At 55.3% G+C, this 12,127-nt stretch overlaps 2 protein-coding genes across 4 annotated transcripts; one reads left to right on the top strand and one right to left on the bottom strand.

Moving 5' to 3' along the window:
* Positions 1-624: 624 nt before the first annotated feature.
* LIG1 (DNA ligase 1) lies at positions 625-7,800 on the top strand. Of its 3 annotated transcripts, none has more exons than XM_042809333.1 (24): positions 625-679; positions 803-957; positions 1,054-1,095; positions 1,217-1,292; positions 1,650-1,864; positions 1,944-2,030; positions 2,730-2,786; positions 3,287-3,459; positions 3,538-3,704; positions 3,776-3,852; positions 3,942-4,033; positions 4,107-4,206; positions 4,680-4,765; positions 4,844-4,959; positions 5,035-5,130; positions 5,232-5,342; positions 5,422-5,493; positions 5,559-5,703; positions 5,773-5,855; positions 5,939-6,091; positions 6,204-6,257; positions 6,345-6,488; positions 6,560-6,648; positions 6,722-7,798. In XM_042809333.1, the coding sequence occupies exons 2-24, from the start codon at positions 941-943 to the stop codon at positions 7,212-7,214; spliced, it is 2,745 nt and encodes a 914-aa protein (XP_042665267.1). In that variant the 5' UTR covers positions 625-679; positions 803-940; the 3' UTR covers positions 7,215-7,798. The 3 variants fall into 3 exon arrangements, with proteins under 3 accessions (XP_042665267.1, XP_042665265.1, XP_042665268.1); XM_042809331.1 differs by lacking the exon at positions 625-679 and adding an exon at positions 690-721 and having other exon boundaries at positions 6,722-7,800; XM_042809334.1 differs by lacking the exon at positions 625-679 and adding an exon at positions 690-721 and having other exon boundaries at positions 6,560-6,652; positions 6,722-6,901.
* Positions 7,801-8,189: 389 nt separating this feature from the next.
* LOC122155461 lies at positions 8,190-10,162 on the bottom strand. The gene is made up of 2 exons (XM_042809335.1): positions 9,899-10,162; positions 8,190-8,854 (listed from the first exon to the last, which is right to left on the bottom strand). Exons 1-2 carry the CDS (start codon positions 10,063-10,065, stop codon positions 8,407-8,409), a joined length of 615 nt encoding a protein of 204 aa, XP_042665269.1. The 5' UTR covers positions 10,066-10,162; the 3' UTR covers positions 8,190-8,406.
* Positions 10,163-12,127: the final 1,965 nt, after the last annotated feature.

Genomic DNA, 12,127 nt, shown 5'->3' with positions numbered 1-12,127 from the left:
AGGGCCGGAGCGGGGTCGGGCCCGTGCGGGAGGGGCCGGGCCGGACCGGGCCGGGCCGTGGAGGCGCGGGCCCTCCCCGCCCAGGTGAGCGGCGGAGCGGGGAGGGGGGGGCCGGGTCGGGCTGGGCCGCGGCGGCGGAGCCTGCGCCGGAGGGGGCGGGGCGTTAAAAGGCGCGCGGCGGTGCGTGAGTGGGGAGGGCCGGGGTCTGCGCGGAGCGGTGGTCACGCCCCCTTTAGGCCACGCCCCTTTGGCCACGCCCACACCGCTGGTCGCGCCCCCTGGGCCACGGCCCCGTCTTCTGCGCTCCGTCCATCATTCTGGCCCGGGCCCTGACCTCCTCCTCCGGGCTCCTTCCGTGGGTCCGTCCCCATCCGTTGTGAACCGCCCCAGGCTCTGACCTTCTCGCCGTGCCTCAGCGTCCCCGCACGGGCCCGACCCCGCTCCGGCCCTCCCGGCGGCCCCGACGCCCGCGCCCGCCCCCGGCGGCGGCGCGCACGGCAACGGCCGCGCCGAGCGCACGGCTCCGGACCCGCCCCCTCCGCGCAACGCCATTGGGCGCGGCCGCCGCGCGGAGCCGCCTGGGAAATAGAGTCCGGCCCGCCGCCATCTTGGAGGCTGAAGGGAAGGTGACGCCATCGCGCCGTGACGTCATCACGTCGCGACGCTGGCGCCATGACAGGTATGTGTGGAGCTGGGCGTGCATATGTAGGCGTGTATGCATGTATGTGGATGTGCGTGGCTGTATGTGTGCGTAGTCGTGTGTGTGTGCAGCTGTTAATGCAGATGTGTGTGTGTATTTTAGGACTCCACCGCGCAGGCGCGGGTCTCAGCCGAACTACACCTCCCATCGCCCCCCGCGCCTCGCACCCCTCCCAGCTTCCGGCCGCCGGCAGTGACGTCACCCACTCGGATTTTTCCCCGCGAAAACGGCGGCGGAGCGATGCAGCGGCGGATCACGTGAGCACCGCGGCACCGGGCCCCCCCCTACTCCCACATGTCCCCCCATAGTGACGCCCCTCTTCTCTTTCTTTCTTCTCCCCTCCCTCCCCACAGGTCTTTCTTCTCCCCTCCCAGGGCTGCAGATGGCGCCGTCCCGTGAGTGGGGCGGGGATGAGCTGGGGGGGATTGGGAAGTTTTTTTTACTTGGGGGGGTATCAGGGGTGCTTCCCCGCCCCCCTCGTCTCACACCCCCGCCCTGAGCTTCCTCCCCTCGCAGAGCACATGCGCGGAAGTTGGCGCTGAGCCCCCCCGAAGAGACCCCCCAGGAACGTCGGGACCCCGATGGGAGCACGGTGAGAGCCCCTAGTGCCTGCCCGGTTCCTCCCAGTGCCTATCAGTCCAGCCCCAGTCCTACTCTGTCACACCAGTATCTCCCAGTCCTACCCCAGTATCTCCCAGTGCTCCCACCGCTCCTTCTCAGTCCTCCTTCAGTCCCATCCCTGTGTCTCCCTCTCCTGTCCCATTGCTTTCCCAGTGCTTTCCAGTCTAGCTGAGGTCCTGCTCTGTCACCCAGTATCTCGCAGTGTCGCTACGGTACCCCCCGGTCCTGCATCAGCCTCATTCTTGTTCCTCCCAGTCCTGTGCTGGTGATCCCTGTCCCCTCCCAGCCCTATCACTGTCCCCTCTTAATGCTCCATATTTGCCCACAGGATCCCACATCCCCTGGCAGCAGCTCTGCCCCTGTACCCCCCACGTCCCCTCGTGCCCCCTGCTGTCCTCCATCCCCACAGCAGCCAGGGGACAGGGATGGAGACAGTGATGGGGATAGGGACAGTGCCCCCCCCGCATCCAAGCGCTGCCGTCAGTCACCCAGCAACCAGGACAAGGAACCTCCCCATCCCCACAAAGCTCCGGCCTCCAACAGGTGGGTGACAGTGTTGGTGGGATGACACAGGGGTCCCTGGTGGTGCCACCACTGTGTCTTCCTGTTGTTGTCCCCGCAGCTGTATACCAGTGGATCCATCCCAGTATGACCCCAGCAGGAGTGGGTACCACCCAGTGCAGGATGCGTGCTGGGGGCATGGACGCAGGTGGGGGCTTTGGGGAGGAACCTCAAGTGGGAATGGTGGAGGATGTGGGGTGGGTCGTGAGGGGGGGGTTCGTCACAGGTCAGGATGTGGGGTGATGAGAGATGTGGGATCATGGGGGATTATGAGGGACACTGGGGTGCAACATAGGGTTGTTCATAATAGGGTGGGACCTAGGGTAGGAAATGAGGTTACTAGGGAATGTGGGGTGGTTCGAGGGGGGGAGATGGAAGATGTGGGGTCATTGTGGGTGCTGGGAGCCTTGGGAGGATCATGGGGGATGTTGGGGTCACAGGGTGTGATGTGTGATGGTGGGGAACATTGGGTCCTGGAAGGTCATTCAGATGGGATGACGGGGAACTTTGGGATGGGATATGGGGTCAGGGGGCTTTGGTGGGGGGACATCGAGGTGGGACATGGAGTCATGTGGGGTAATAAGGGACTCGTGACATTGGGGGTGATAGGGTCACAGGGTGGGACGTGGAGTGATGGGGGATATTGGGTCATGGGAGACATCAGGATGTGACGTGGGGGACGTTGGAGTAGGGTGTGGGCTTTTGGTGGGGTGATAGGGGACATTGGGGTGATTCATGGTTGGGAATGATGGAGGACATAGTGGGGACATTGGGATCGTGATGAGTGATGGGAGGACAGGGTGTGGGGGTTGGGGTGGATCTAGAGGTCACAACCCCTCCCCTTCAGTGTCCCCTACCTGGCGGTGGCTCGCACCTTTGAGCGCATCGAGGAGGCCTCATCCCGGTAAGACCCCACTTTTTTTTTTAATCTGGGAAGGCACAGCCCCATCTTTCCCCAAACCTCAACATTGACCCCATACCCAAAAGGCCAATGATTTTGGGTCTGTGGGATGATCTCATTTCTTCCTTTTATCCCAAACCCTGATAATTTTGGGTTGAGACAATGACCCCAGCTCCCCCCTACCCCAAACCCAAATAATCTACACTACCCCAAACCCCAGTGATTTTGGGTTGGGTTGGGTTAAGAATGACCTCATCTGCACCTAATCCTAACGTTGACTCCTCACCCTAGTGTTTTCAGATGGGGAGGATGACCCCATTTCACCTTCACTCCAAACCCCAATAAGTTTAGGCTGGGGGGCATGACACCTTCTCCACTCCTACCACAAACTACAAAGGTCTTGGGATTTATGGAGACAGCTTCGTTTCCCCTCCATCCCCAACCCTTACCCCAAACCCCAATGATTTGAGTTTTGGTGTCCCCGCCCTCAATCCCCCCTCTAGGCTGAAGATCATTGAAATCCTCACCAACTTCCTGCGCTCTGTGGTGGCCCTGTCCCCCTCCGAGCTGCTCCCCTGCCTTCTTTTGTGCCTCAACCGTCCCGGAGCTGCCTCTGAGGGGCTGGAGCTGGGCATCGGCGAGACCCTGCTGACCCGTGCCCTCGCTCAGGCCACTGGTAGGACCCAGGGGTGGGGATGCCCAATGGCGTTGACAATGGCATAGGTGCTGATGATGGCACTGACATCCCCCACAGGCCGCCAGCTGGCTCAGATTCGCAGTGAAGCACAGGACAAAGGGGACTTGGGGTTGGTGGCCGAAAGCAGCCGCTGCACCCAACGCACGGTGGTGCCACCGGCCCCGCTGAGCGCCAGCGGTGTCCTTGGCAAGCTGCGGGAGATGGCCGCCATGTCAGGCAATGCAGTGAGTTTGGGGACCACGCGGGTGGCACTTGTCACCTTCCTTTTGTGCCGACGTTGCTGTGTTTTTTGCAGTCTGCTAGCAAGAAGATTGACATCATCAAGGGGCTGTTTGTTGCCTGCCGGCACTCGGAGGCACGATACCTCGTCCGGTGAGGACAAGAAGAGGCCATTGGAGTGCTGTAGGATCACCTGATAGTGACGTAGTGACACTGGTGTCCCTTGGTGTCCCCTAATGCAGGTCTCTCAGTGGGAAGCTACGCATTGGGCTGGCCGAGCAGTCGGTGCTCACTGCGCTGGCACACGCCGTTGCTCTCACCCCGCCAGGGCAAGGTGAGAGCCGTGAGGATGCTGGGGGCGGTGTGGGGATGTGGGGTGGTGACGCTGGGACTGTGTCGTGTGGCAGAGTGGCCGCTGGCTGTGGTGGATGCTGGGCAGAGCATGGCACCTGATGCACGCAGAACTTGGTTGGAGGAGCAGAGCCGCATCCTCAAGCAGACTTTCTGGTGAGGCCTGTGCCCTGTGGATTCCTGTAGGTCCCCCTTGGGTCCCCTGGGTCCTCTTTGTTTATTTGGGGTACCTGCTCTTTGGATAGGCTGTTCTCCTGAGATTCCCATCCTCTTGCGTCACCTGGAGTCTCCTTTGATTCTTTTGGGGTCCCTGTTCCTTCTCCTGGAGTCTCTTTTTGTCCCCCAACATCCTCCTTTTGCTCATCTCAGTTGCCTTTATATCTCCCTTTGTCTGCATGCTTCCCCTTGATCCTTGTTTCTTAAGTGTCTCTGTGCTCTTGGTGTCCACATTGGTACCTTTTAGTTTTATGGAGTCTCTGCTCCTTGTGGGTGGTGCTGGGTGATGTTACCAACTCACTGAACTCCCTGGGTCTAATAACCACCCCATGAGCTCATTAGAGCCAAGTCATCTCCTATCTTGGCAACATGTTAACAGAGGGGGGTGCTAGGTCTGTCCCCTTGTCCTGCAGTGAACTGCCAGACTATGCTGCCATTGTCCCAGTGCTGCTGGAGCACGGCCTGGAGCAGCTCCCCAAGCACTGCGGCATCACTCCAGGTACCATGAGGCCAGAGGTGGGTGGTCCCAGCCCCATCCTGTCCCCATCATCCTCAATATGTCCCCTTTTGTCCCCAGGTGTTCCCTTGAAGCCCATGCTGGCCCAACCTGCTCGCTGTGTCAGTGAGCTGCTAAAGCGCTTTGAGGAGGCTGCATTCACCTGCGAGTACAAATATGATGGAGAACGAACCCAGGTAGAGTTTTAGGGGAGTCACAGGGTACTCTTTCACCCTTTGTCACCCTCCTGTCACCTCTGTGTCCACCCCTAGATCCATGTCCTGGATAGTGGGGCCGTCTTCATCTACAGCCGCAACCAGGAGAACACAACAGCCAAATACCCTGACCTCGTCGAGCGCATCCCCAAGGCAAGCTGGGGTCTCCAGGGGCAGTGTGAGGGTACCAAGGAAAACATGGGGGACTTGGGGACAGTGGTGATGCACTACTGAGCTCTGGGATTGCCTCAAAGGTGCTGAAGCCCGGTGTGCGCTCATGCATCCTGGATGCAGAAGCAGTGGCTTGGGACAAGGTCACCAAGCAGCTGCAGCCCTTCCAGGTGCTGATGACGAGGAAGAGGAAGGTGAGAGCAGGCTTGGGGACGTGAGGGGCAGCAGCTGCACAGTGCAGTGACACCCTCTTTGTGTTCCATGCTTCTGCAGGATGTGGATGCTGCTGCCATTAAGGTGCAAGTGTGTGTGTATGCCTTTGATATGCTATACCTCAATGGGGAGGTGAGTGCATGTCCCCAGGGGGGTGACGCCTCATCCCCAAGGGGGTGACACTGTTCTCCCCACAGCCGCTGGTGCGGGAGCCCTTGGCCACGCGACGTCGGTTGTTGCGACAGTCATTCGAGGAAGTGGAGGGCGAATTCCTCTTTGCCACCTCAATGGACACCCACAGTGCTGATGAAGTCTCTGATTTCCTGGACAAAGCCATCAAGGGTGAGTAATGCCACCAAGGGAATGCTACCCCTACGTCCCCTTCCTTGAGTGACCACAGGTTGTCCTCAGCCTCTTGTGAGGGCCTCATGGTGAAGACACTGGAGGTGGAGGCCACCTACGAGATTGCTAAGCGGTCCCACAAGTGGCTGAAGGTGAGCACTGGGGCCTATGTGTTGTCTCTCTGTCCTCCTGTGGCTTTCCCCATGTTTCCAATCCCCTGCCTATCTCTCTGCAGCTGAAGAAGGACTACCTCGATGGCCTTGGGGACACGCTGGACCTCGTTGTCATAGGTGCCTATCTGGGCAAGGGCAAGCGTGCAGGCATCTATGGGGGCTTCCTCCTGGCCTGCTATGATGAGGAGAGTGAAGAGTACCAAAGCATCTGCAAGGTGACCACAAGGGCCACCTGTGGGCTTGGAGATAACATTGGTGACCATCGCAAAGCACCTGTGGGCTTGGGGACATTGCTGGGGGCTGTCCCTAACCATTGTTCCTCTACAGATAGGCACTGGTTTCACTGAGGAGAGCTTGGAGAAACACTACAACTTCCTCAAGGTGAAGTGCTGGAGCTGTAGCACCACAGAGAGCAACTTGGGCCGTTTGGTGACAATTTGGGCCATTTGGTGGTGTTGTGTCCTCCAGGAACACGTCTTGACTCAACCGCGTCCCTATTACCGCTGGGACAACGCAGTGGCCCCTGACCGTTGGCTGGCGGCCGTGCAGGTCTGGGAGGTGAAATGTGGGGACCTGTCCATTTCCCCTGTCTACAGGGCAGCTGTGGGGCTGGTGAGTGTGACAGCGGGACGTGGGAAGGGACATGTGTCCTTGATGGCACTTTGACTCTGTGTTTTGTCAAGGTGGATGAGGACAAGGGCATCTCGCTGCGCTTCCCGCGGTTCCTGCGTGTGCGCGGGGACAAGAAACCTGAAGAGGCCACCAGCAGCACGCAGGTGACAGGTCGGGGGCAGGGATGGGACACGAAGGAGGGAGGGGTCTCACATCTACTGTTTCCTCTGCAGGTGGCCGAGCTCTACAAGAAGCAGCAGCAGATCCAGAACCAGCAGCAGGCAGAGAAAGGGGACGAGGAGTTCTATTGACATCACCCTACAGGGACAGGGGCAATGCTGCCCAGGGACTTGTCCTACATCAGACATCCCCATGTGTTCCCCTGTGGCCTGGGGACCTCAGGACATTGCTATCCTCCATCCCTTCAGTCCCCTCGCCCCACATCTGTTTTCCCCCTATAGCCTGGTGTCCCCAGGCCATTATTGCCACCTTCCAACCCTTGTCTACCCCTGCCTCGTATCCAGGGTCCCCATGCGTCCCCCGGTGGCATGGGGACTTCAGGATGCAATAACCCTCCATCCATTGCATTCCCCCACCCCATATCCAGTGTCACTTCTGCCCCATCCCTGGAGCTCCCCATGTGTCCACTCCCCAATAAACCGTCTGCCCATTGCTCCAGCTTCTTTAGACCTGGAATGGAGCTGTGGTCATGCAATGGGACTCTAGCAGGGTATGGGAACACTGGGAGTTCGGGGGGGGTTTGGGTGAGATCATATCTGTGCCTGTCCCATATATCTGAGCTAGGACTGTGCTCCTGCATGGGCTGCACTGCAGGACTGACCACCTCCATGGAATGATGGAGGGCACCACGCACCTCTGGGACTCTTCACCTTAACAGACTGCTCTGTAGGGCTGTGCAACCCTATGGGTGTGATGGATGACATTATGTACCTCCATGGGGTGTTGGGATGCCAAGTAGGGGCTGGCCTGAGGAAGTAGAGGGAGAACTGGAGGAAATGGGAGGAGAGCAAGAAATATCTCTTTTCGAGGAAGCAGTGTGGTTTCTCTTTTGCCTGAGCTGCACAGCAGCAGGTCCCACACAACATTTTGTTTTCAACATTTGGTGATTTATGCTTTGGTCCGGATGTGCTGGGTTTTTTTTGTTTTTTTTTGTTTTTTTTCTTTTTTAGAGCACGTTTCAACCTCTCACTTCTCTTCTGGCATCTGATCTCTGACAAAGGGGTGGGGAATAGGAGTAAGTAATGCGACCACAAAAAAGTGACAAAATTGATAACAGTGACATCTCACAAACAGAGGGGGGCAATGGCTCCCTCCTAGTGCAAGAGGCAGAGAGGAAATGGTGCTAGCACAGAGCCTGGCCCTAACTGCCCCTACCACCGCCCTAGCCACTCTGACCCTAACCCTAGGATTAACTCTGCTCTAACCCTTAGCCCTAACTCCTAGCCTTAACCTCTGTCCCTTCCTCTAACCCATCCTTATCCCTAACTCTAATTTTAACTTTCACATCCCACTGGAGCTGCTCTCCACCAACATTTATGCTGACCTAAGACATCCCAAGCCAGGACACCAGAACAGAGAAGGACACAGCGACACCATGGTGTCACTGTGTCTTGCCATGCTGCTGGCTGTCAGAGTTTTTCTCCATGCACTGAGCCTTTCTGAAAGAATATATGCAACTTGTGAGGGTAAGAATATATTTATTGTTTATCATATGTAATCATGAGTTAGTTTGCAAGCTGTAGAATACTGTTGGCCCTGCAGCAAAGCCATGAGGTGTTGATTCCATCTCCCATGGGATCCATCATCACCATCCACCTCCTTCCAAAACCACTGGAGAAGCCTTGCTGCATCCTTGCTGAATATCTCCCAGGGGATCCTTTTGGCAGCAGTGGTGCCCTCACATGACTTTGTTGTAGGGTGGTGGATCTATTTCTTCAACCTGGACTTTCAGGATGGCTTTCTCATTGTTGGACATCTTGGCTTGGACACGAATGTTCCCCTTGGAGACCTCCAGGGTTTCATGTTCTGACTCAAGCGTGGCTCGCTGGAAGAGTGAGGAGCCGCAGTATGGTTTGCTCTTCATCATTTTGCAGAAGACATCACTGAGGATTCCCAGGTGGTTCTCCTCTGTGAAGATCTCCAAGGCAAACTCAATTTTGTAAAGGATGTAGTCATAGGGGTTGGAGAATGTGATGGCCAAAAAGAAACCATCAGCCTTGCAGACCACAATGCCCACGCTCCCTCGCAGGCTGTAGGGAGTTTTTGCAAAGGCACATATTCCTTTGGAGTCTGGGCCAATTTGAAAGGGCAGGGGATCCACATTCTGGCCACTGAAGCAATAACTCCTGTAGAAGGAGGTTGGTGAGAAAGGGCAGCTGGAGCCTAGCGGATGGAGGCACAAGGGCAACTCATTTGCAGAGGTGCTGAGTGGGACTCAGAGTTCTCTAGAGAGCAGGCAAGCATTGCCAATGCCAAGCATCCCTGAGACAGAATTACCACTCCCAGAATCACCAGTGCACAGCATCACCAGAGCAGGCATGACAGAAATGGAGCTCAGTGTCCCTACCAAGCCTCTTTACCTTTTACCTGGTTGGACCCAAGCTGTGCCCTCTGTGCACATGAACCTCATGCAGTCCTACAAGGAGAAGTGCAGGTGCAGCAGCTGGGCAGGAGTAACTCCAGCACTGGGTTACGCTGGGGGCACCCAGCTGGAAGCAGTGGCAGAAAAGGACATGATTTGCAACGTGCCCTTGATGCCTATGGGGCTGAGGGTGCTGTGGGCTGCATCAGGCAAAGCACTGCCCAAAGCAGGAAGAGATCCCGCCCTTCTGCTTAGCACGGCTGAGCTCACACCTGGAGTGCTGTGTCCAGTTCTTGCCCCCAGGAGAAGGGAGACAGCGTAAAGAGTTCTACAGAGGTCCATTGAGATGGTGAAGGGATAGGAGAATCTGTCCCCTTGGCAGAGCTGGGACCACTGACACAGAAGAGGAGTGGCTCAAAGGATTCTTATATAGGTATCTGATGGGGGGGGAAACAGCTAAAGAGAAAGGAGCCGTAATGCTTGCATAGTTTGAATGTGTGCTCATGACTGGCTGCCCCAGGCTGGAAGGGACAAGAGCTCACTGATGACAGCAGGGAATCTAAGCAAGGCCTCCAAGGGAATAAGGACAGAATAAAGGCATAGAAAGAATTGGAGAAGCATGGGGACAAGGAAGGAATTTCTTGGAGTGTGTGAAGCAGTACAGTGCAAACTGAGGACGGTCCACCACAAGATGGAGGAACATGCTGGAAATTGCTCCAGCACTTGGCACTGAGCCTCTCCATTGTCTTTGGAGATGTCCCTCATAGGCAGGGTGGCAGAAAGCAGCAGGGGACAGAGGGGTACCCACCTGAACTCCTTCAGTGTCACTGTTTTTGTCCTGTTGATGATCTCCAGGCCCACGCTGCGGCACACATCAATGCTCTTCATCAGGCTCTCCACACTCTCCCCCAGTTGCCCAGGGTTACAGTTGTCATTGCAAGGCTTCTCCTTTTCTTTTTTCTCCTTTAGTGGCATCTTCCCCACTCAGTCCTGGGAGCAACACTGTGGAGCTGCAGAAGTGCTGTAGTGGTGCAGAATCAGCAAATAAGGCCAACTCCCCCTATGGGAGCTCAGAGCAGGGCATGCAGTGCTCCTCCCCCACATCCTGTCGGGCTTTGCAGGTCTCTCAAAGGACAGCTTTTGCACAGGGAAGTCCTGGGGGGAGCGACGCAGAGGGCTGTGCTCTCCTGCTCCATCCCCAGCTCTGGTTCTGGAAGGATCCAGCTGGAAAATATCCAGAATTCCAGGGCTGAGGGTTTGCTGATGCTCAGAGAGCAATGAGTGCTTCCCCCACATCCTGTAATTCAGGGTATCTGCTAAATACAAATTTAGGTATCCTTGGTGTTAATCCTGGTACTGTTTGTCTCAGTGTTATTTGTTCCATGGGTCGCATTAAATTTATAGGTTTACACATAGAGGGTCACAAGCAGCAGTGAATTCAACTGCTCCATAATTTAATGAGTAACAGTGCTTATTTGCAATACAATGGTATGTTTGCAATGCGGTGCAGCACAAAACTTATTCAGAGCGGTACAGTGCAGTTCATGGCAGTATTCAGCCTAGGAAGGAGTGGGCTTCAAAGCCTTGGAACAGAAATTGCTGAATTAGGCATCACTCATAATCAACCCCCCTGCCAAGAAAATCATATTGTCCCACCCTCTTGAGCGTGCATCATAAAATGTGGTGGGGGTCTCTGGTGGTCACTGAATGAAGGCTAGATGTGAACCTCTCTGTGAACTTCCAACCTTTTCAGGGAGCTGGGGATAGCCTGAACCAGCTGGTATTGGTGTCATGTTGGCCTGTGGATCTGCTTCACCACCTTCAACAACAGAGCATCTACTCCTCTTTCTTATCATCGTTTGTCAGCAAGTTTGTGCAACTCTGCATTCTGTTCTTGAGCTTACCTGTATGCAAGCAGCTCGTCCTTCAGCTTTTATCCACTCAAGTTATCCAGAAAGTCTGTTCTCACAGCATGGAAAAGATGTTCACATGATTCATCCTCCCCTTTTTTATATCCTTGGCAAATCCTTTTGCCCACCATGCACCACTGTCCATCCTGAATTACCACCTTCCTGAATTACTTTCTAGATTCCACCTGGTGGTTCATATCATGTCTCTTGGCATAATCATCTAGGTCTTTTTCTCTTAGGACAACACTAGAAAGAACACTGCATACCTATGCAGGTTATCCCTATAAGGATAATCAGTACAACTACTGCTACAAACAGTTGCTCTACCCAGGTAAAGTTAGGGAGCCAATGAGTGAACTTATGCTGTATGTCCATGAATCCAAATGTGGATTTTGGTCCACACAAGCACAGCAACTTCGGTTAATTATCGTACAGACCCCTCCTGCCTTTGCTGCGTGAAGGTCTAGGGACATTCTATTCTGCAAGACCTCAAAGAACAGATCTCTGCCTGCAGACCCTGGATGGCATCTAAAGTCAGGTTCTTAATCCTTTCCATAGTGGCTGATACACACACTATTGCTTTTTCCAGTTTGCAGACCCCTAGGTTCTGAACCCTTAACACGTGCTGGGGCTGCTCCCCATGAAGCAGAGGAGATGGAATTTCAAGCTGATGTGTATGAATGGTGAACTTCTTGTTGCATAGCTTTCTGCAGGCTGGATACAACTGCTGTTTCAACTAGTCAAGTGACAGAGCCTTCCTTGCACATCATCCTGCATGAACATCAACTTCAGAAATGGAAGTCTGTCTCCTTCAGGTATCCTATCCTACCATCACAAGGAAAACAAACAATCTTGGATCCCAAAATCCTCCTGTTCCTGCAGCCCGGGCACTGCAGTCAAAACTCTGCAAGGACTAAGGACTCCTGTAGAAGGCCTCTTCCCCAAAGCAGAGACAAAACAGGTAGATTCTGTGAGTGGGAAAAAAAAAACCTTACCTTTTCAAATGGTGCACCTTAAAACCCGGGGAGAGGAGGGGGGGAATCAGCAATTAAAATGATTCTGGGGAGAGAAAATATAGAAAGTCTTCCCCATTCTTCTGCATGTCTCTGAGATATGGTGACTCCAGA

This window comes from Centrocercus urophasianus, unplaced genomic scaffold, assembly GCF_019232065.1.
Source record: "Centrocercus urophasianus isolate 14NV4802_14NV808 unplaced genomic scaffold, USGS_Curo_1.0 seq_1152, whole genome shotgun sequence".
NCBI classification, from domain to species: domain Eukaryota; kingdom Metazoa; phylum Chordata; class Aves; order Galliformes; family Phasianidae; genus Centrocercus; species Centrocercus urophasianus.
This window is presented reverse-complemented; position numbering and strand designations above follow the sequence as displayed.